The sequence below is a fragment of the Chiroxiphia lanceolata genome, chromosome 2 (assembly GCF_009829145.1).
Source record: "Chiroxiphia lanceolata isolate bChiLan1 chromosome 2, bChiLan1.pri, whole genome shotgun sequence".
NCBI lineage: Eukaryota > Metazoa > Chordata > Aves > Passeriformes > Pipridae > Chiroxiphia > Chiroxiphia lanceolata.
In genome coordinates this window covers 89,287,448-89,311,458 of record NC_045638.1, presented here as the reverse complement: position 1 = coordinate 89,311,458, position 24,011 = coordinate 89,287,448, and the positions used below count along the sequence as shown (strand labels likewise).

Here is a 24,011-nt window from a genome sequence, read left to right as displayed (position 1 = left end):
TAGTGGTCAGCAGCACTGACCAGCTCATGCAAGGGTTGTGCATCAGTGTTGCAATGTAAGGGAATTGACTTTTCCTGGTTGGCCTCATCCACATGGATCTGAGTTTTACAAACACGGGAAGGTGATACGATGGATCAGTCTTCCTCTCCTTCACAATTCAGCCCTGGCTTCTCTCTTCACAAAGGAGATGTCATTGGCAGAGGAAAGTCATCTGCTTTCTTGCACATGGCAAAGGTCAATCTTAGAACTTTATAAGGATTTCATCCTCTTTTAGGCAATTTTGTGAATAGAGAAAACTTCACCAGCTGTAAGTTATGAGGACTTCTGTTCCTGAACAGAAACTATTGTAAAATTCTGAATGGAGTTACAGTGGGCTGAGGTTGGGAATATATATTGAATGTCCAGATTTGTTCAGATGCAGGTCTGCCCCACCTGGCATTCTGTATCCAAAATGACTGTTGGTGAACACCAAGGGATGAGTAAGCATACAGTGTTATTTCTTCAAAATATGTTCCTATCCTTCAGCTAATTTCCTGGCCTCCACTTATGAATTTTCAACCTGGTCATTTCCCAAGCCTGAAGTGATTTATTTAGTTAGTAGTCCCTAATGAATCTCCCAAGCACCTGTCCTGCTTCCTTACTTCTCTAGATGTCCTACCTACCTCCATGGCTTTTTGCTGGACCTAGTCCCCACTAACTTAGGTTGATATCCCCTTATTTTTGGACTGGAAGAGTATTTTAAAGAAGTATCTCTACAGCCTCATCCTGTACTGCCCTAGCCATCCACGTGGGCCGCTGGTGACAACAGGATGCTACCATAGATGGTTCTGTGGTGTGTCTTAACCTTGCACACCCATTTTCAGGTACTGCCTGAGGCAATTCCACTTGCATCCTGACAGTATTGCTCCCTTCCAACTCTTCAAGTAAGAAGCAGGTGTCCTCCATCCTTTGCCCAGAGCCACTTTAGTGGAACCCAGGAGAAAAAGACGTTGGCTTATTTTGCATGCTAAAGAAGAAAGAACCAAGTGCTGCTTGTTTTTGAGATTAGGAAAAACACCTGTCTGGGACAGTGATATATCTGCCATGACTCAGAAACCTTTTGTGCAGATAGTGCAAATGCAATGTGAGCAGTTTATGTGCATCTCCTACCACCCAGCCAGGCGTTTTATTGCCAGCACCATTGCTGGCAAATGACTCTTAAGGTCACATACTGCATTTTCATGATCTGCAAATCACTTTGTGAGGGCGTTTTACTGCCCCCTAACCCCATAAAAGTGCTAGATTCAGTGCAAGACAGACAGGCAGCCTTTCCCATTAGGTAGATGCTTGGAATTAAGCAACATTTGCATCCAGCAAAATGTAATGAAGGCATTAACTGTATTTCCATGTTGATACTGTCAGCCCATTCCTTACAGAAACGTAGGCTTAATTAATATATCTATATAATACTCTTGCACTCTCAAAATTAAGGCTATAGGGTAATTATTGAGTTTCTCAAAACAACGATATAAAATTGATGAGTATTCTTCACATGAATTTATTTCCCTTTAACATGATTTGGGTTTGCACATGAGCACCAATTAGCTGGCTGCTGCTGAACAAGCATCTCTGCCATGCTAGGCACCCTGAAAATCCCCCAACAAACCAAAATTTTGGCTCCAAAATTGTGGTTGTATTTGTAATGCAATCCTTCTCAAACTCGGTAAAATGTGTGACCAAACCCCTTTGGAGGCCATATTCCCCTTGTGCAATGTATGCAGAATGGACTGTCCATGTAATAGAATATCCATGAAGAATATAAAAAGTACCAAAAATACAGGAATTATTTGCTGTGCCAAAATCATGCAGAGAGTATTTCTCTTATGGTTTTATTCTTCCGGCTACTAGAGTTCAGGACATCCACATGAAAGCCTTATCCCACTGGCAATCTTACCAGCCACAATTCCTTGATCATTTCATGTAAGAAATAGGTCCAACTTCATTTTCCGATCTGTGACTTTTGCTTTGTTTGCAATGGCTGTTGATTACTTGGTGGGACTTGGATTTTGAAACAGTTTTCTGGGTTTGTGTGTCTAAAAAGGACTGATGTTCAGAATCTGGTTCATGATCACTTTCTAAAAGCTGGGTCTCTTCATTATATGCCCAGCAAGCTGGAAACCATTAACTGTAAAGCTGTCCCAAGTTTGAAGGAATCCACAGTGCACATCTGTATGTGTCCTGATCCAACAAGTCAACTGTCTTGGCTACATCTGTCAACTGCAGCTGTGATTTGAACAGTGATGGTTGTCCCAATCGCTGTCATCTTGTGCCAACCTAAAAACTCTACCTCCGTCTGCAACCTCTAGGTTAGGGTTTTTCTAGCTGGACTTGCCGCCTGGTTCCTTCAGGTCCTTAATTAACGTGGTTGTCGTCTGTTGTCCCTATGTTATTCCAAAGCCTTCTGGAATTTCACATACTATTAGCATCAAAGTTTACTTAAAACCCATGGCAAAATCATTGGAAACAAATCTCTCGGTGCATTTGGTAATTCCAGAGAGTTACAGCAGATGGGGCTGGTATTGTGCTGTGTAGCTCTGCAGCTGGTCTACCTTCTCCCTCAGAGGGACCCACCACCAGCAATTTGGGAAGTTTTCCAAAGTTCTCCCAAGGTAGAAGGGCTTGAAGAATCCAGGCAAATGGTTGCAATTAGCAACCTGATATAGGTTCCGTTTCAAGGTGGTCTTGTATGGATCCAGCTTTGGAATCTTCAAAACAATGAAGCAAGCAATGAAATATAGATTATTTTTCTGGGTTTTAATAAAACTAGTATGATTCTTTTTGTTATTCATTTCATGATGAAAAAACATCCATGTGTTTAGTTTTCTTCAATTTTTTTCACAGAATCATAATATCATAGAATGGTTTGTGTTGGAAGGGGACCATAAAGATTACCTCATTCCAGCCCCCCTGTCATGGGCAGGGACAATTTCCACTAGCTCAGGTTGCCTAAAGCCCCATCCAACCTGGCTGTGAGCAATTCTGGGGATGGGGCAGCCACAACTTCTCTGGGCAACCTGTTCTAATTCCTCATCATCCTCATAGTCAAGAATTTCTGCCTAATACCTAATCTAAACCTGCCCTCTGTTGGTTTAAAGCCATTCCCCTTTGTTCTATCCCTACATTCCCTTGTCAAAAGTCCCTTTCCAGCTCTCTTATAGCCCCTTTAGATACTGAAAGACTGAAGGATCCCAAATCCAAGTTTTTTTACATCTTGGAGTATCTTTTCTCCTTTCAGAAGGATGCTACTTGTATTGCAGCATCTCTGCACCCTTGTGGCTGGTACCTAAGGAACAGAAACCAATACTGACATGTTTTGAATTGCATCATGAGAATAGCCAGTATGATTTATTTTCAATTATGCTTTCTCCTGCCATCCATTCCTCTCAGGGGATGGCTTTTCAAAGACATCTCTGGAGAAGTCCACTTCTCCCTTCAGCAGTCATATCACAAACGCCCTCAAGATGCTATTGACTGAGCTGCAAACTGACCTTCCTCCAGACCCCCTCACTCCCCTCAGTAACCCACATAACCCTCAGTGTATACACAAAGGTAGTATGTAAAAAGGGCAGATCTGCTCCAATCTGATGTGGCAGTAGGAAAAACAGCATTACTCCCCTTCCATTCAATATTTCCAAAGATGAGACATGCTTTTTAAGTAGTGGGACTTGTCTAGACATGTCAGTGTGACTTTGGCTAGTGCAGACCCTTAGCACAGATATGTTTCTGCTGGGAAAATTGCATTTACATGAGCATAGACTACTACTACATGGGAAAATAATATATTTGTACTAGGATTAAGCACTTCTTTACACTAAGTCTAAATCTCTGTTTATGGAGGAATAGCTGTGTAGATTGCAGTAGTCCCACCTCTATTTAGTACACAGGAACTAATTGCAGACTAGGTCTCAGTGAGTATGTAAAAAGTCAGGGAGGAGGGAAGAAGAACCAGAAGTAAAGAAATTAAGCAGCAAGCATCTTTCCAGAGCACGGAAGATGAAGCTGAACTCTGAAAGAGAATTTGACAGGTTGCATGCAAAAAATAAAAGATGCTTTTATCACAGATAGTGGAAAAATACTCTTTTGTTTCCCAAGGCATAAAATCAGCTAAAACAGTTGAATTCTTGTGGTGGTTTTTAGTCTTCTTTCAACAACCTGTATGAGCCAGGATGACAAACATCCCTTCCAATTTACATTTCTGTGTATCGTCTTTTTTTTTTTTTCCACTTTTCCCCTTCATCAGTACTGTACAGTGTAATTCAAACTGTGTCCTTTCTGTGAACCATTGTGATCTTGAAAACGCTGTTTGCTTCAGAGGCAGAAAAATATTGGGTAGATGTACCTATTTGCCTCCATCTGTTACCTAGTTCTGTAGCTCTCGTGCTCATCAGCTGGAATTCTGCTTTCATGAATGAAATCAAAGGCAAAGTTCTTTGCCTTCACCCAGGGAATAAAGCTCATCCGTAAGTGAGGCAGAACCTCCATCAGCTCCACTCAGTGATGCCACAGCAGATACCTCTGCAGGCAGCAACTCCATTCCCCTGGGCATGCTGCCAGCTCTGTGTTCACAGAATCATAGAATCATAGAATAAGCTGAGTTGGAAAAGACCTCTGAGATCATCAAGTCCAACCCTTGATCCAACACCACTGTGTTCCTGGCTCTGTCTACCAGCTCTGGAGGCCAGTTGTCCTGAGGACAACCTGTCTTACTGTTCTTGCCGTTCTCCCTGCTCCAGCACTGGGGCTTTGCTGGTTACATTGTGAGCCAGTTGAGGGACTAAGCCAGTAAAACACTTCGCAGAAACACGGTGAAAATGTTGCTGCTGTGTTATTCCCTGAGCTGGTTCACCGGAGGATCAAATCAAAGAAAGAATCACAGATCTTTTAAAGACCATCAGGTCCAATCCCCCTGCAATGAGCAGGGACATCTTCAACTGGATCAGGTTGCTCAGAACCTGATCTTGAGTGTTTCCAGGGATGAAGCTACTATCTCTCTGGGCAACCTGTGCCAGTGTTTCATCACTCTCATCATAAAAAAACTTCTTCCTAATATCTAATCTAAAACTCTTTTAGTTTATAACCATTATCCCTTTTTCCTGCAAAAAAGTTTGTCCCCAGCTTTCTTGTAACCTAAATCAACCCTACTTCAGCTTGAAGGTGTTCCCCTTGTCCTGTCACTACATGCCATTGTCAAAAGTCCCTTTCCAGCTCTCCCTTGGATCCTGTTTAGGTACTGGAAGGGGCTCTAAGGTCTTCCCAGAACCTTTTCTTCTCCAGGCTGAACAACCCCAACTCTCTCAGCCTGTCTTCACAGCAGAGGTGCTCAAGTGCTCTGAACATCTTTGTGGCCTCCTCTGGGTTCGCTCCTACAGGTCTTTCTTATGCTGGGAGCCCCAGAGCGGATGGGGTCTCACCAGAGAGGACATGGGGGGACAGAATCCTCTCCCTCAGCCTGCTGACCACACTGCTGGTGATGCAGCCCGGGGTGCAGTTGACTTTCTGGGCTGCCAGCGCACATCACCCACTCATGTCCAGTTTTTCATCCACCATGTCTTTATCCTCAGGGTTGTTTTCAATCCCTTTATCTCCCAGCATATATGGGCACTGGGGCTTACCCTGACCCAGGTGCAGGACCTTGCACTTGAACTTGTTGAACCTCATGAGGTTCTCTTGGGCCCACTCCTTGAGCTTGTCCAGGTCCCTCTGGATAACATGCTGTCCTTAAGGTCCACAACAGTGTTTGGTATCATCAAAGGGATGGGAACAGGCAGCTGAGCTGTATTGTCCAACCGCAGAGACCTGTTGGAGCCAGCATCCCTCCCAAACAATGCTTAGAGAAGGAGATGGCGTTCCCTTAGTCCTCTCTTCCTAAAGCTTGCAATACAGAGCAATGTTCATTTATAGGAAAATGTCCAAAATCTTTTAATTCTGGGTGTGTAAGGGCAAGGGGTTTCCATCGTGCCTACCGTTGCAAACTAGGGAGCCTTTAGCTGAATCCTTGTTTGTCTGGGGAGAAGGGGTGACTGTTGCTGGCAGATTTAGAGTAGATCTGCAAGCTCCCAGTGTGATACCAGGGCAACCTCTCTACTCCTAGGGCCTGAAGGAATATATCTTGATCTAACAGTATGGAATTACGTGCTCCTATCCTAAAGCGCTCCCCCTCTGATTCCTCCTGGCTTTATTTTCCCTCAATCTGGTTTTCCAGATTTGTACTTCTTATGATTGCTCTATTATCTTCCTTTGGATTTCTTCCCTCTGCATTTAGGACAGGACCCAGCCACAGGGCTAAAAGGCTCAGTCTTCATTTCCTGTTCCACTTCTGCATTTTAGAAGATTTTTCAATCACATCTCAAGCAGTGTCCATCAGCTTTTTGCGTGAGACCTGATATGCAGGGCTCTGGCACTGGATTTGGGTGGGTGACACCCAGAGACAGCCTAATCTGCTTGTAGCATCAACAGATTACTGGATTCTCCACTTCACCCATGACAGTAATGCCATAGGAATCACAGATTAAATCTTCTATTTCCATGTTTGTCTGCATGCTTAAAATCCACTCCTGAGCCAAGAGGTCCCAAACAGTCAACAACAGGCTCCTTGCCAAAAGCCAGGGAAGAGGTCAGGCATCACTGGGAGCTGAGCCTTGTTACACCACTGGATTGTGCCCCTGTAAATCTGATTAAATCCATCATTTTTGCTCACAGACTCTTTGACTATCCCTCAGCACTAAATAAGAAAATGTTGGGACATGTGCCACATTTGTGGGAGATTTTTTTCCCTACTATCAGTATCAAAGTTACAGGGTGAGTGAGCGGTGCATTGATTATTGAATTATTTAACAACTCCTCTTGCATCTCTTCCTTTTCTTCAGGAAGCTTTAGTGTGTAGCATGTTACCATGGCTGACAGCTGCTGCCTGATGTGCTACAAGAAACTATGAAAAGAATCTTATTTATTTATAGAACAGAAAAATTATTAGGATTACCATCTACCAGCATGTGTGCTTCTCCTCTATGTTATTATTTGTTATTAAGTAGAGATTCAAGCTTTTTCTTCCTTTTCCACCTTTTCATGATGATGGTGTCAAATGCACAACCAAAGATGTGTGCAAAGAATAGAGATGAGCAGTCCTGATTCTCCCTTGAGTTGTGCAGATGTGAATCCAGGAGAAGCTCCATTAAACTGAGTAGGGTACACCCATGTAATTGAGAGCTGAACTGAATCAGAAAGGTGATACCTAGAGGTGATGATATGTGTTTTTAGTAGACCACAGACATTCTACTGCCTGAAGGATTCAGGTAGCCGTTGAAAGTCTGAACTGGCATAATAAGCTGCAGTCTGCTCTCCAAATCACGTTGAATCTTGGAGCTGGGGGAATGCCTATGTTTGCACTGGTGACTGTGTGCACTAAGGATCTTCTGCTTCAAAAACGAGCAGTAAGGGAGTAAAGGACTAAGCTCTGGAGACCTGGACATGTGATTGTACCTGTTTCTATAAGAAAAAAAAAAACCAAACAAAAATGCCTGAACAGGTTAGGTTATTTTATGTCACTTATCAGAGATATGGCCCACAGATAATATTTAGCGCACACAGTGCATCAATGGCCATTCTGCAGGGTACCATCCTTCTGATTTTAGAAAAGTAAGTTTAGCACTGCAGGGAATAATCAGTGGAGCACTGCTGGCCTGAGTCCGCAGGCAACCTCTGCTAACCACAAATTTTTCCATACCTTTCAGCAACTTACCTGAGTGTCAGCCCTTAGAGTCTTTCAGCATCCATGCAAAGGGTAGGAGCCACCTTAGCTAGCTTTGGACACATGTACTGCGGTTCTGTACCTCCAAACTGTCCTCTTCACACACTCCTTTAGGTTAGCATCATCTGACCTAGTCTGATTACCTTCTTTATGCAGAGGTGTCTCTTTTTTTCCCTTGAATGTAGGATAGGATAGGATAGAATATTTCATTTAAAAGGGATGATCATCTAGCAAAGGTCTGCATGTCTAGCTCAGAGGTGAACACAGGCACTGGTCGAGTCCCACCTGACCTGTTTCACTGAATAACCTAGCTCTCCAGTGCTAGCTGCAAAATAACTGGTTCAAGAACACTTCTTCAGCCCTGGCAGTATCTGATGTATTTTCTTTGGGACTGAAAAACAGACTGGGGTAAAGAAAAGTAAGCTTTCATGAAATTAGGTGGTTCACCTGCTGTGAGGGTGCTTGCTGCAGATGGAATCTCCCTTCTTTCTCCAGCAGTGAGGTCCATGCCACTGTGATAGCATTTAATGGGAGCTCAGGTCTCAGTAGCAGCATAAACCTATTGCCTGCGTCACCTCAGTTCCTTAGGATAAACATTTACTCCTGGTACTATGCATGTGCACAAGATGTGTCACAGCAGGACCTTGATCTCAGCTGTGACTGCTGCTGCAGAGGTGAGTAAATCATCAGAGCAGGGTCCAGCATGGCTCTTCTGGCTCATACTTCTATCTCTGCAGTGAAGAGTCTAATGTTACCCCAGGGAGCTGTAATCTAAACCGGATGGCATTGCTGATGGGCTGCCAGCCAGCTGAAGGTTTATTTTCCTCCACCATCTCCCTCCCCTTATTGTACTAAGTGTGCTTATTTGTTTCCCACATAAGGCATAGCACGTTCCCTCAGAAAAAGCAGGCTGATAGGATGCTTAATGCTGTTGCTCTGCCCCTTGATGTATAGAGAAGAGAGACTGTTTTCCAAGCTGGATCATCGGTTCAAAGGAATGAGGTTTCCCGTTTCCAGAAGGCAGCACACTCAGGCTATTCAGACAGACCTCACTGCAAATGCTATCTGTCTCTGGCTGACACGTGTGATTCTGTCTAAGAGTCCCCGGAAAATCTCCTGCTAGCAGAGGAGCAATGCACAAAATATGTAGTGGAAATGTGTGAAATTACAGATCTTCAAATCTTCAAATTACCAGTGCCAGGTAAAAAATAAGCACACCTGTGTAATAGGACTGCAGAGGCTAGATTCAGCCCTCCAGGCTCCCATCTCACTTCTTTGGGTCCTATTCCAAGGATAACCTAGAGTAAAACATTCCAGGCCTCTGTTCCTTAGCTTACTCTTTGGCAGCATACAGGGATACACAGCCTCAGAAATATGGTATAAGGTGTAGCTGAGCAATGATTGTATTGTCTGCTCCAGTGCAAGGTGAGATAAATACTCCAGCTGCTCTCTCTCAGATCTGCTGCTCCCACAGTGTTCCAATTTCCATGGCACAGCAGTGAGAAGGTGTGTGCTGGTGAGCAAAGAGCATCCATAGGACCCCACTCAAATATAAAGAGTCCATCCTACGGGTCCCTTTATATGTATTTGTTCAGTCCTTCCTTCCACATGTATCCTCCCATTGTTTTTTAGCTTTGATTTGACAACTATCTTCTACTTTCTAGGGGAGCAAAACTGCAGTCATTTACAACATGCTGGAGGTAGACATCTCCCATGCTACATTCACTCTATGTCTCCTTCTCCCTGCATTACTATCACATCTCATGTACAGTTTTCTTGCTCCTTTGGTAGGCACCCATCTTGATAATCTTTTGCCTGGCTTCTTATCCGTGAGACTGGGTCTCTTCCTTACTTCACCTGCACAGCTACAAGAATGATAACCTTTTTTCTTTCAGGGCTTTGTCATACAGCTTAAACTTACAACATCACCTGCCCTTTGGGCAAGGATTTCCTCACTGTCGTCACTGCTGTTCATGAATGAGCAGAAGTAGCTCAGTATGAGTTCGATGTACCCATCATCTACTGTTGTCCTTGGTGATTGTGTCCCATCAAGGGGACCTATGAAGCCTTCCTTCATCTAGAAAGCTTTCTACAATTATATGGAATTGCAGAATTCCATATGGAATCCACATCCAATCATTAAGGTTAGAAAAGACATCTAAGACCATTGAGCCCAACCATTAACCTAACACTGCCAGGTCCACCAATAAACCCTGTCCCTATGTCCTCTTCTTCCTGGACAAATGGATTCAAAACCCCATGTCATCAAGTCATCAGTAGAATTTTGCATTAAAACACTGATAAATGAGAATGTCTTAGCAGCTGAACCGTTATCTAGTCATACATTGCTCTGGTCTGCATAAATGACAACAATTTAGATTCAAAAGTTTTATGGAAGAAATCAGGGCCCAGCTACAGTGGTCTGAAACTCTCTAAATGAGCAGAAAAGCCTTTCCTAGATAAAAATGAGAAATCTCAATTGTATCTAAGATAGGACAAGAAAAAAGAAAATCTGGGGTGACTGTAAAATGCTTTGTGCTGTTCTGGTTGGGCCAGCAGTCCTGATTAGCCCTTACTAGAACAGTCACCCTATAAAGAAGGAGAGATTGCAGAAGTGGGTCTGTGGAGCAGCCTGGTTTAGGGTCAGTGTGAACTCATACTTATGATCGTTGTGTTCAGCCCATTCTCATCCACATCTCTCACCTATAGGCACAGAGGCTGTGCTGTGCTGAACACCTTCCGCTGAATTATTTAAAATTCAGTTGCTATGGATCTACTCAAGGTGATCAGTTTAAAGAAAATGCAGATGGCCTCTGGTTTTGAGTTCCCACTGTGCTTTGGTTAATTTGGTATGTAAAGGTATTAGGTTAATTAAATGCCATGTGTTGCATGGGGACTGACTGCATTTGTGGATTAATAAGTATCCCAGTGTGTTCTGTGCTGAAAGTCCTCAAGCTGGCAGACGGTTATTTCACTAGGAAAGGAAGGTAACAGAGACAAGTTACGGGGAAAGGAAGAAGTTTCCTGTTAATCCTGCAGTCATTTTTCCAGAATGGGTTGTTGCAGTCCTTCAGGTCCTTGACCAAGTATCAGTCCTTACTGGAGAGACTGGAAGAATTTAAGTGAAGAGAAGCAAAGTTGTTCAGTTTGCTTTGAGACTCCCGCAGTGCTGTTCATATACAGTGAGCATGTCAGCTGGCCAGTGGAGGACCATGGCTGGCGTGTGGAAATTTTTCTCCTAGGAGAAGATCTTTACCAAGAGCCATATTGTGAATCAGATCAGAGGGTGTGATTCACACAAGCAGCAGGCATAGTCATGTTGCAGGTCTAAAGCAAACCAGCCACAGGATTCTGGCATTCATGGTGGAATACACATAGAAAGCAGAGAGAGGGACAAACACCACTGCTAAGTTTTGGAGATGTTGAAGAAGAAGAAAGTCGTTTTCATGCAGCCGTGCCCTGAGGTGGTGGAAGATCAGGAGAAAGACCAGGGCAAATGGACACTACTCCGCAATGTCAACCAGGTCCTGAAGCCCACGACCATTTTAGCGGTAAGATAGGGGGTCCTGAGCCCTGAGCATGGCTGGGAGCTTTCAGGCTACTTTGAAACCTGTCTTGCTGTTGATGGGATCCTTATACTTCTTACACCAGCTTCTCTCACCTTTCTCCTTTGTCCCCATCAAGCACTGTAGCTCCCCAGCAGTGAACCTTCTTTCTCTTCACATTTGGAAGTTCCTCCTAAAGATCCTCTTTGTGAATTGTGTGGGTCTGTGTGTGCACCCATCATGGTGGTGTATCCTCCTCTTGCGCTGCTATTTGGTTGTCACTGCCCATAGCCTGTGAGGTCGTGAGGGTCTGCCCCAGAGCATTTGGAAGAGCACTTGCACCCAGCGGCTGAGTTGAGGAGGAAGAGTTGGACCATGTTGATACTGTAAAGAGTCTGCTGGTATTCTCACTTCTCCAGTAATCTGTCATGTGTATTGAAAAATAACTGAGGCATGAGACAGGTTATGCAACTCACAAGCCAGTCTGCCCCAGCTGGTAAATGCATGAATCACCCTGATTTGCCCTGAAATCCCCAATATATCTGCTGTTTAGGGAGCTGATCTGAAAGTGATTGCATCAGCAGAAGGAATATAACTGACTTCCATGGGGTTTATGTCAAATTGATTAAAGTCAGAAAAGGAAATAGGTCGGCACTCTCAGGAAGTGATGTTATTTTTTAACCCCCCCCAACCTTCCTGACCTTACCAGCTTAGCCCATCCCATAAGACTTATTTCACCAGTATTAAGAACTGCACTTTAATGGATTTAGAACAAAGCAGTTTGTGGGGACGGGTACTCTGTGTATTAGGTAGACAAAGCACAGAAGTTGTCTTAGTGGTAGAGTATCAATTTACCTTGGGTAGAGCAGAGTGCCTTTTATCTCAGCTGTGTGGTAACAGAACATATGAAGCAGACTGCTTTTACAGATATTCAATATTAGAGATTTTTTTTCTAAAAAAACAGCATTACAATTAACGTTTTCTTGATTAAGAGCAATTTTTACAGACCTGCTGAGGTGTCAGAAAGGTTTTCTAATGAGCAGGGACTGAGCAGCCCAGCTCTTCTCTTGCTGACACCTTGATCAGGTTACCCGCCCTGTGCATGAATTTGCCCGGTGATGCAGAGAGGATGACAGTGCTGAACACTCTGAAATGTTTGAGAGTGTTGGATCAAAGAAGCTAAGAAATAAATATTAATATAAATGGATTTATAATGTATCTACTCCTGACAGTGCATTCATTAGTTGTTTCTTTTCCCCATTTTAACTGAGTTATGAGAAGTGAAGATAAGACAGCTAATGAGAAAAAGATATGAATATGATATTTTTATGAGCTGGATAAACATACTTATAACAGAGCTGTAACACAGCCCTCCAACAAAATGAAAACTCAAACTAAGGACTGGATCCTGAGCTCCATGTAAACAGGATGACTGTATTGATATCCTACTGGAAACTAGGGTGGAGTCTACCACAAAATGCTTAGGGATGCCCAGTGTGTAGTGTTTCTCCATGTGTGAGTCCCTGAGTGTAACCTTACATCCTGGTGGCACTCACAGGTTAGTATCTCTCAGAAGTCTTAGTGAATGATGACTTGGATGGTGATGTCTCCAGTTCCCACTGCCCAGCATGAAGATGAAGGTTGTTCAGCAGCCTTGGATCAAACCAAATCTATAAATATAGTCTGTCCACAGAAATGATTGATAGTGGATGCTCAGGAAGGGGTTATATCAGAGCACATGCAAAGTGATACCTCCTGTTTTTTCCTTCTCCCAGCAGTTTTTCAGGACTTCAAAAGGTAGATTTTGCATTGTGCTTAATAGGTACAAGTGGAGCTGGTCCCCAGGAATGTGGTGTTAAGTGGAGCTACAACTTCACACATTAAGCTCAGCTGCATGAATGCAAACACACCTGGCAACTAGATTGCTCCCAATTTTAGTACATCTTCACATTGAGAATAGGAGTGGAAAATAATTCTGCTCTGTTTCAGTGTGGGTCCTTCTTGGGGCTTTAGTTTGGAGTTATTTTAGAATTTGCTATTGTATTGAGGAAAACAGCTTCTTTAAAAGCTTTTTTTGCATTTGAGTAATTTAATCTCCGCAGAGCTGATAAGCAGATAGTCCCTGCCCAGCAGGACTGACAGAGGTCTGTAGGATCACCAGTGACATGGTGAGTGGATAGGGGTTAACTGCTTGCTATGTCTCCCAAAATGAAAACACAGAGGTCTCAACTGAAAGAGGTGAAACATTTGAAACATGTAAAAGGACACAACTTTTTGTAGCTAAATTTTTCCTTTGGGTTGCTGAAACTTTGCAGAGCTTCAGGACTCAAGTGGACATGCTCACAGTAGATAAAATCCACTGAAAAGTGTTAAATACAAACATCCCACCTACACATCACTGTAGCTGGGAGAACTCCTGAAGGAGTACATATATCTGCCTCTCTGTTTATGTTCTTCACTCATCTTTAGTCATTCCCTTTTCAGTAGTCTCCAAGGTATATTTGATAGCGGTTATCTGCAAGGAAGAATTGTGCTACAAGTCTCCAGATAGGGCTTAGCAGAGCTCAGAACCATCTCCTAAATGTGACCTTCTAGTTTTGTATGTTACGCAGAGGAAAACCTCTGTCTGGGTGTGTTTTTCTGCCTGTATTGCTGCCCTGTAACCTGTTTCTGCCGGATGCATTCTATGACCAATAACCACTCAGAAGCTTGAGAAACAGAGAAAGAGTGCAGGGGGTGTATGCTGTGTGGACATGGCCTGCTGCTGATACCTTGAAGTGGGTTTCATAGAATCATAAAAGTTGGAAAAGACCTCTGAGATCATCAGTCCAACCATTAACTCAGCACCACAGTGTTCACCACTAAGCCATAGCCCCAAGTGGCACATCCAAAGCATTTGCTTTCCTGAGCACATGTGAAAAGGCGTGGTTTGTGGTTTGCAAAGGAAGTAATTTGACTTGTACTAATGATTTGAGTATCAAATGTCAGCAACTTCTATCCCAAGGGATGCTGAACTTTCTGCAGCCCTGAGTGTAACTATCTTCTCTTTGATTCCAGGGGGATTATGTGTGGATGGACCTCAAAACTGGACGGGAATTCGATGTTCCCATTGGAGCGGTGGTTAAACTGTGTGACTCTGGACAGATCCAGGTTGTGGATGATGAAGGCAATGTACGTACAAGGGGTTATGATGACCCTTCTACAGCTCTATGGCCTGGCTAGGCCAGGGTTCATAGGGCCATGATGATTAGCTTTGTTATGGATTTATCACGTGTCCTGTCAAGCCACCTGTGCCATAGTTTTCTATTTGTAAAAACAAGATAGTGTTGTGTCCCTACTTTTATGGTTGTACTGGGAGTGCAATGTTGAGAAGCTTCTAGAGTACAGTGGTAACAGAAACCCCCAAAATACATTTAGATAGTGCTTTGAACAAACCCACCTCAACCTGCTGTTCTTGTGCTGTTATCCAGTCCTTCCTAACCTCCTACCAATACCACATGTGCCCAAACACTGGTTTTCTTTCAATTTCTCACCTCTATTTTTCTGCAATGGTAGCTGTTTTAGAGCAAGGTCTATATCACAAGCAGAAGGTGGCTCTCTGTCCTTCATAATTTTAGTTTTTTTCTGACTGAGATAATTGTAACTGCTCTCATTGCCTTCAGGGATAATAGAAAGAGATTTGGTTTAGCAGGGTCCTTGTGTACAATTTGGAGTGGCTTTTGAAGCTCTTTAGAAGTGGTTAGTCTAAACAACACTCTGCCAATAAAAGTATGATTTTGCCACCCCTGACCATCCCTCTCTCCTTTTCTAAATCATCTTCTCTCTTCTCAACAGTATTTTGTGGCAAAGTGATGTGAAAATGTAGTTGTGAAGGGAAAAACAAATCTGCTATTTGTTATAAACTCCCCTAATGTGCTGGATGAACGTACTGCCCTGGAGGAGGCTCCTGCCAGGATGGCTCGTGTCTCATGTCTCTTGCTGCTCCAATAAAACTCCAATAAAAAGATGTTTTCCTTCTTCTGTTATGAATCTTTCAAATTAATGACTGCCTAGCCCCAGGAATAGAAGCTGTGGCATGTGTGCTGATGCTCTCCCATGTATGTTCTTCCATCTGGTCCTTCTGTTAGGGGTGGGCTGTTTCCCAGTGGTCTCTCATTTGACTTATCTCTCTCTGTCCTTGCTCTCTTCTCAGGAGCACTGGATTTCCCCACAGAATGCCAGCCACATCAAACCCATGCACCCCACCTCCATCCATGGAGTGGAGGACATGATCCGCCTGGGGGACCTGAATGAAGCAGGAATTCTCAGGAACCTACTGATCCGCTATCGGGAGCACCTCATCTATGTGAGTGTCCACCTTTTGTTCTGCACTCCACCCCCTGCTCTCCTTAGCACTGGGGAACCCATGTGGGAGAAACTCTGACTGAACTGAGCATCTGGGTTTCTATATTCTCTTTGTTGCAAGTGGTGGAGGGATTCTGACTTTAGAGGACATATTGCATGGCTTGTGGATGCCCCAGTGAAAGACCGCATGGGTTAGGTAATGGGCAAAGTCCCTGTTACCTGGCTGTACAGCCCCTGTAGAAGTTTTGGGGATGTGCATTAACTTTCTGCACATAGAATAGCCAGTTCAACTCAGGCCTTTTCCCCTGGAACCATTAACTCATTCAGCCTAAGTGGGTGAAGACAACTATTTCTGGAGGTGGAAGAGGTGGAAGAAGGTTGAGGAGGTGCATGCATGAAATAACTGGGAACAAGGGAGTAAGCAAACTCCCAAAACAGCTCTAAAAAATCTTCCCAATCTGTGTTTATGACTTGTTGCTCTGGGTTGCCTGGAATCCGGACAGCTGATCTCTGGGGACAGCAGTGTCCTTCCTTAGGTCAGCTCAGTCATGTCATGCCCAGTGAACCCAGTGCAGCCTTGCCAACCCAACCAGACATTCATAAATTGAGGGTTTTACAGGAAGCCAGTCAGAAATGCATCTCTTTTCTGTGATGGCATTGCAAAGACCACCTCCCCAACAGGACAGGAATCAACATTCAAGTCTCTGTGCTGGTTTTATCAGTGTGCTGTGTTGTCTTGTGCACATTTTTTGGACAGAAATTTGGAGTGTGTGTTGTGTTTGCTGCTAGCTAATGTACTCAAACAGCCTTTGCAAATATGGAAAATTTGGTACTGCTTTTAAATCCTACAGTTTTCAGATATTCAGGTAAGTGCCTACTGTTACTTTGAAGGTTTTTTCAAAGCCATCTGGGCATCTAATTTTTAAAAGGCTCTAGAGACTACTAGATTTTCAGGCCAGAGGGAAATGCAAGACAGTCATACTTCCCAGGTAGCAGAAGCTAACACAGCAGGGCCAGGATTTTATTTATTGAGTCTGCTTATTCTGCTTGATTCCCAGTGCCTTTTGATAGGATGGTTTTGGGTTAAGCTGGGCAGTAATGGAGAAGACACCACGGTTACATAGACTGTTCATATGATCGAGAGCTTCTTGTCTCAACTCTGGAAAACACCTCTCTTTCTTCTGAGATGGAGGAATCCTAGAGGAAGAGGACATAGCTGCTGAAAAAGCACCCTTAAGTCCCCAAAGCTTGAAGGAGAACAGAGATCCCCAAATTCATCTCTCACTCAGGCACCTTATTTTTTGTGCATGATGTCTAAGTCCCCTCTATTGTCAGTTTAGAAAAAAAGAAGCATGACCAGAAAATTATTCACACATTAGATTTACTAAGTTTCTCTCTGGAGCTGTTTTTAGGGAGACAGAGCCATTTATAATGATAAAATAGCAAGTTAGCAGCCCAAATTCATACTTGAGGTAGTGTCTCTGTGTGCACTGAGCATCCATGGCAGTCACCAGAGATATCAATGGAGCAAACAGAGACAAGTCTGCCTTTCAGCTACATGAACAGAAGTGCCTGTCAGATTAAGTGGTTTCTTTACAGATGTCTGGAGCTTGAATATCATAGGAAAGTTTATGCTGGAAGGAAAGTTTAGGTTGGAGATCTACAGTCCAGCTTCCTCCAGCTCAAAGCACATCCATCTTCAAGGTTAGGTGTAGTACTTTTGTGGATAACTGAATTCAAGCAACCTGAATGTCACCCAAGAAGTACAGATGGGCAATAATTTATAGCTGATTGGCTCATTCAGGAAACATGTATTTATCCATTGAGCTTTGCACTTTTTTCTGCTGCTTGTGGGCACCCTGCAGTGGCACAAAGTGGATTCCTACCACTCTCTCTGAGGAAGTTTGGATCGTGTTGGCTATTTATTCAGTGGTGTCCATGTGTCTTTCCTGGTGTCCCCATGCCATCTGGCAAGTGCAAGTGACCAGAGATACTCAGATATAATCTCATGTGTGCTATATCATATTGCCTGTGAATACATTGAACTGCTTCATAAAAGCTCTGTCTCTGAGCTTCCTCACCAAGCTATTCACAGGCATACAGGGAGATTATGAGCACAAATATGCCCCAGGCAAAGCGTTGTTTGGCAACATCATACTAATAAGGGCTGATGCAAAGGGCAGCTTCTAATCTGGAGGCAAGCGTGGGTGGTGATTTGGGCTGAAGTGACTCAGTAAGCATGTCGGTTTCTTTACAAGTTCTTCTGGTCTCATAGTGACAGTGTCCTGTGTCCTGCAGAGCTACTGCCTAAGGGATGGCCACATCCCACATTTGCATCACAGAGGTTCCGAGTTACTGTACTATGATTGCTCCACACCACTAATGGCTTTAGAGCGCCAGCCCAAGAACCTGGGCACAGCACAGCAATTAGTGCAAATCTCAAAATCAGAATAACACTCTCAAAATTACAGAGTTCTGTATCTATTCTTCTGATAGAAAGGCACGTAAACCACCTCTGTCTATGTGTGTGTAGATGGAGATCAGGAACCCAACTTTAGCTCTCACCTGTTAAGAGTGATGGCACTAGGAAGAGTAGGTATGTGTTGGATGTGGTAAATATTGATGGCAGTTTTGCAAAGTACCATATAGATGCCAGTGGGTAAGGAATACCCAGTCTCCTGAGGTGTTTTAATCTGTGGTATAGTTTTCTCTGTCTTAAATATGGTGAAGTTTCACTGCTTGAGAGGATTTCTGAGCCTGCTGAGTAAAGGGTGACTTCTCCAGTAGGACTCCTGTTCCTCTAGTTTCCTCATGTCCTTAGCTTTGTGGAGGATGTAGTTTTTCTCTAATAAAATATAATTTCCCTTTTTCTCCTCCCTCACATTTTACTCATAAGACAAACTGCGGCGGGAGGGTAAGTATGACTCTTGGCACTGTCATTTGCAATCATTGTCATGCCTTCCACTGGATCACTTTTTTCTGTTCACCATAGTGGCCTTCTCATTTACTTTGCACCACCATTGCTGCTGCTTCACAAATGCACTGACAGCATCATCCACTTTGGTGCAGAGCTTGACCCTCATGGTGAAGTTGTGACACCTTCTCAGAGCTGGAAGGTCCCCAGCACGTGAATGTGGTTAAAGCTGTAAGAGCTTCTCAGTAATGACCTTAACTTGAAGGAAAGAAACTTCTGCAGCAAAATAAGAAAAACTTCAAAAAGGGCTTGTTGCCTTCAGTTTGGCTTGTATACACTAAGAGAACTATGCTGAATAGCAAGAGAGTCTGGTGGGGAGTTTGGACTCATGAGTAAGATTAAATCTCTTTATCTGGAGATGAAACCAATGCCTGCTGCTGCTCTCTAATGCAGCAATGTTTGGTAGAGCTTTAACCCCATAACAATCCAGATGAAGACAGCCATGGTGTTCTGGGTAGTGAGGGAAGCAGGCTCAGAAAGGATTTGTTTGGGGCTAATTAAAATGTAGGTCATGCAGGCAGTAATGAATTTGCTCTGGGATGTGGTTCCTCTGGTCAGTTATGGCAGAGTCCCTGCTATCAGTAAAGCTTTATTTTCCCAATAGAGAGGGGCTTTGCCATCCCCCAGCAATAGAAACGAGGGAGATAGTATTTCCTTGGAAGTGCCCTTTAGCCCCGCATCAGCAGAGTGGGCAAAGTTTTGCATTCTGTTAGTTGTGAGAACTGGGCAAATTGCGAGTATTTATCAACTAGGAATGACCTACAAAAACAAGCAATAGTACAAGAGTTCATGCTGACAAAGTGTTTTGTGGATCACAAGGGAAAGGTCAGTGAGAGCATCCAGAAAACATTCCTGTCACTAATGGTTAACACCTTTAAAAGTCTCCCTGGCTGCATTCGGAGCAGGGCAGACCAGTGTGACTGAAATGCAGGGATTTCAGAGACCTCTACAAGGAGTTAGTCTTTTTTGAAAAGAGGCTCAAGGAAGACAAGAAATGTCCCTAAAATTAACCTGGTAATTAATTATGAAGAAAAAAACAGTCTTCCAAGTATCTCAGCCAGGACTCAAAGGAATCTTCATTAGGGATCTTGGAATCATAATCCCACTCAGAAATTGAGCTCACACCTTCTCTGAGCACTAAGGTTACCTGCTCTGTCCCCTTTGAAGGCTTCTCTGGGACTTCTCTGCTCCCTTTTTTCAGTATTGTCTTCTTCTAAAGTCCAGTCTGCATGATTTCACAGCCAATTTCTACCCTTTGGATTTGTACCAATATTGTTCTTGAGCTCCAAGTGCTCTTCTCCCTTCCTGGCATGTAACCCCTACTACAGAGTAACGTGCCCTTTCTCAGTCACCACTGTACAGTCAAACCTCACCCGGAACTTAACTAGAAGTTGCTCTCTTGTTTTGGCCGTGAGACTAGAAGGTGAGGAGTCCCTAATGGCTTTCGACATCCCTACTATGGGACACAATTGCCATCTACTGGCTGCCTTCAGGAAGCCTGAGCTGGTGGCAAGCTGGTTCAGTAGATGGTGACAAACAAATAATTTTTTCTCTTTCACACACATCCTTGCCTGTGCCACTTTGCTGCCTTGTGCCAGAGTCTAACTGGGTTTAGGCCACGCAGATAAAAACCCATAAGGATTATTTTAGTGTTGAAATTACTTATTTTTTTTCCTGAAAAAAATATATGCAGCACTGAGAGCACTTTCACAGCTGTTTCCACCAGGAAAGGAAGGTGGAATTAGTCTTGTAGCTTTAGTTGCCAAAAATTAGCCTAGAGAAGGTGACTTGGCTCCTCTGAAGTCACAGAGTGAAAGTAGCCTTCATCTCATGGCCCTTGGTTAGCCCAAGGTGGAGGCCTGTTGACTCACCTGCTCCAGACATTAACTTTTTAGATGGATGAAATAGGGGAAGGAGATCCTTATTCTCTGCCTTGAGCTTGGGATGTGGCCAAACCTCCTAACCTTCTGAGCAGGATAACAGAAGTCACAAGTCCTTTGGTGAGAGGCTCGAGAGAAATGGCTTCTGGAAAGGCAAAAATTAAAGATTAAGGTGCTACAAAGGATTTTGCTGCCCAAGGCTCAGGACAGCTTTGCTCATTCGAGTGCCGCAGAGAGCGTGGGATGGACCAAAAGCCATTTCCAAAATTTCAGAAATAGCTGAGAAGGGATATGTTAGGAATTTGTGAGCTCTACCTATGTGCACAGAACAGGGTTTAACCTGAAGCATGGAGAGGTTCGATTAGGCAGCGATGGTAGAGAAGAATGTATTGCAGAGGGAAGTCTAGCAGCTGTTGTGGGTTGATAAAAGAAGGTTAGACAGACATCTGTCAGAATAGTTTAGATCCAGCTGGTCCTGCTTTGAGATATGGGAATGGTCCTCAGGTTTCTTTCATCTCTAGTTTCTCATTATTTGTGCACTGCAGTAGATGTGCATGGATATGTGCTGGCTCTAGCAATATTTCTGTAAATATGAGCTTGACTTGAAACTCTCAATCTTAGCTGAGGAGCATCCAAAACATGAATTAAGGTTTGAGTCCATGCTGTGCATGAGCAGGGCTGAGTATGAACTGATTCAGATAGTTTGGGACTTTTGCTCCAGTTTTGCTCCAGGCTCCACCCCACAAGCAACTCTGACTTGAACATCATCTTTCATCCAGCTTTTAAAAAACCTTTATTTTTCTGGCCGCCATCCACGCTCCATCCAAGCTGCCAAAGTCTCTCAGCTACACCTCACTGTCCCCATAAACCTTCATGTGCTTCTCCTCCAGACATACACTGGTTCTATACTGGTGGCAGTAAACCCCTACCAGCTTCTACCCATCTACTCACCTGAGCAGATACGCCTGTACACCAACAAAAAGATCGGTGAGATGCCACCACACATCTTCGCAATTGCTGACAACTGCTATTTCAACATGCAGCGCAACAACAAGGACCAGTGTTGTATCATAAGGTGAGTTGGTGACTTTCCAAATGGACCATATCCTGAAAACAGATGCTGAGCAGATGCAGCGTGGGTGATTCGGAACAGCTTATCAGATAGAATCAGAAACTGAATTAGATCGTCCATCCACGTATTCCCAGTGCTGAGGTGGTCTCTGTTTGCAGTCATTCTGTTCCTAGTAAAGGTGCTTTATCAATCCTTTTATTTACTGTTACAATCCAATAGATCTCATATTCATCTTTAACCTCCCCTTTTAAATTTAAATTCAGTACTCCTGCAGACTTCAAAGATGCAGAGATTTATACCTTTTGCACAAGGTTGATCACTGGACCTGTGGTCATTCACGCTGCTGCTGAGCTGGTGTCTCCATGCTCAGCTCCACTCTGGATTAATCAACCTTGGGCACCAACAAATGTGTAGTCACAGTTACAGGTACAGTTCTCTCCAGTATCTGCCCCAAATGATGGTATAAGCCAGATTTGATGTTCTCAGCCCTTCAACAATATACTATCAAATTCTGAACCCAAAGGCAGTCTTTGTGCTTTTTGGCACCCCATCTCTCTAAGGCATGCCTACCCTAAGTTTCATTGCATAAGAAAACATAACTCTGGAACATCCCATGGCAGTATTTCACTTACATAAGTCACATACATTTCACTTACAAAAGGCCATTACATAAGGATTATTTTGCAGGTCTAAAAAAGCATCATGTGGGGGCCAGAGGAGAGTCAATGCAATGTGCCAGTGGCCTGAGAAGTGAGGCAATTCACTCGTGGGGCCAGGGCTGGACACACAACATCAGGAAGGTCTATTTCGGTCACTTATTTTGGCTACTCCATATATCATACAGGTCAGAGACTCACACCAAAAGATTTCTGACCAGTTCCTTCTTCTTGTGTTATCACAAGATAACTGAAGTTATCTTTCAGCGAAGAGAAAGCTTTGAGGAATAACTCCTGCTTCCTGTCCCATAAGCTTCTTCTCTCCTACCTTCTTGTTGGAACAAACTTCAGGGACCTGTGGAAGCTCCTGCTGTTAAAAGGCTATATTTCACAGTCTGCCTTATTTTGACATCTTATTTTGACGATGTCTCGTGGGAACAGCTAGACCATGGATCACAGACAGGGTCATGGTCTGGTGATCATACCTGGAAAAGCACTGCCTGAAAGTTGCTTTATGACCTTCTTAGTGCTGATTGAATGATGTCATTTGCTGGGGAGACCCAAACCCAAGCAACAGCTTGGGCCAAATGGAACACAAAGCAAATATGGATGTTGGCTGGAAGCTGTCCAGTACCATGTCGTAACCTTTGTCATACAACCAGTCCTTGGGGTGCTGGAAACACATCCTTAGTGGTCTCATCCTACCTTTGCTAACATAAGAGACACAGAGACAGCAGTCCCTTTGGAGACAGAGAGAGGGACGTTGGCAGGGATGCAGCATGGCTTTCACTGACCTCCACTCCTGTTGTCTTTGCAGCGGTGAATCCGGAGCAGGGAAGACAGAAAGCACAAAACTGATTCTGCAGTTCCTGGCGGCAATCAGTGGTCAGCACTCCTGGATTGAGCAGCAGGTCCTGGAGGCAAATCCCATATTGGAAGGTGAGGCCTCAGATAATGGAGGCATTCTTTTGCTGGAAAAAAGAAAAGAAAACAAAACAAAACAGATTCAGGAAACACAAAATGTGACCAAATGTAAGTCACTTATGTCATACTTGGAGTTCAAAAAGTGATAAAACTAAAAATTTTAAAAGTCAAAATCAATACTGTATGCTTTTGATAAACAATATATTCAGTTTCTTTGCATCTGAATTTATTTTTCACAAGATTAATATTCTCTGATTTAGGCTGTCAAATTTTCCATTAATATTTTTGACAACTGTTGTTGAAAGCAAAGCATTTCAGGTGACCAGAATTGGTTTTTTCAATTGTTTTATTACTTAAAATTGAATAAAAGAGTGTTTTTCCCACTTAAAACAGTACCTTTTCCTTAAAAGAATTCAAAACAAAAACCTGAATTTTACCCAATTCTCTGTGTAGTCTAGATTTCAAAAATGCTGATCAATACTTTTCTGAGTGTCTGATGTTCAATCAAAGCTCTTTTGAAAAATCTTATCACCTCTTCCGTTTCTGGAATTACTGCATGCAGAGCACCAATATTGTGTCACTGCTGCATTCAACTAACTAATGACTTGCTTTATTTGGCTGTAGTTGCAAAAATCCTATTCCTGTTCTTTGATGGTTGCATAAAACATCAGTTTTATAGGACCAGAGCTGCACAACACCTTGTGCTGGCCATACATAATAGCAAACCCCACCTTTCTCATCCAAGATCAGTGAATGGCAGCATAAGGCAGAAAAAGAAATAGAGGCAGTTCAAGAAAGAACCAGATAATGAGAATCAGCTTGTGGCCTTA

At 43.4% G+C, this 24,011-nt stretch overlaps 1 protein-coding gene across 4 annotated transcripts in view; it reads left to right on the top strand.

Moving 5' to 3' along the window:
• The window catches only part of MYO7A (myosin VIIA), a 101,038-nt gene that overhangs the window by 25,839 nt on the left and 51,188 nt on the right, over positions 1-24,011 (top strand). For 2 of the 4 annotated variants that reach the window (XM_032679082.1, XM_032679080.1), the window contains exons 3-7: positions 14,389-14,502; positions 15,524-15,676; positions 18,572-18,589; positions 21,420-21,604; positions 23,075-23,196. In XM_032679082.1, coding sequence (XP_032534973.1) covers positions 14,389-14,502; positions 15,524-15,676; positions 18,572-18,589; positions 21,420-21,604; positions 23,075-23,196 — 592 coding nt within the window. The remainder of the gene's footprint in view (positions 1-14,388; positions 14,503-15,523; positions 15,677-18,571; positions 18,590-21,419; positions 21,605-23,074; positions 23,197-24,011) is intronic. The other 2 variants (XM_032679081.1, XM_032679083.1) reach the window with 1 other exon arrangement.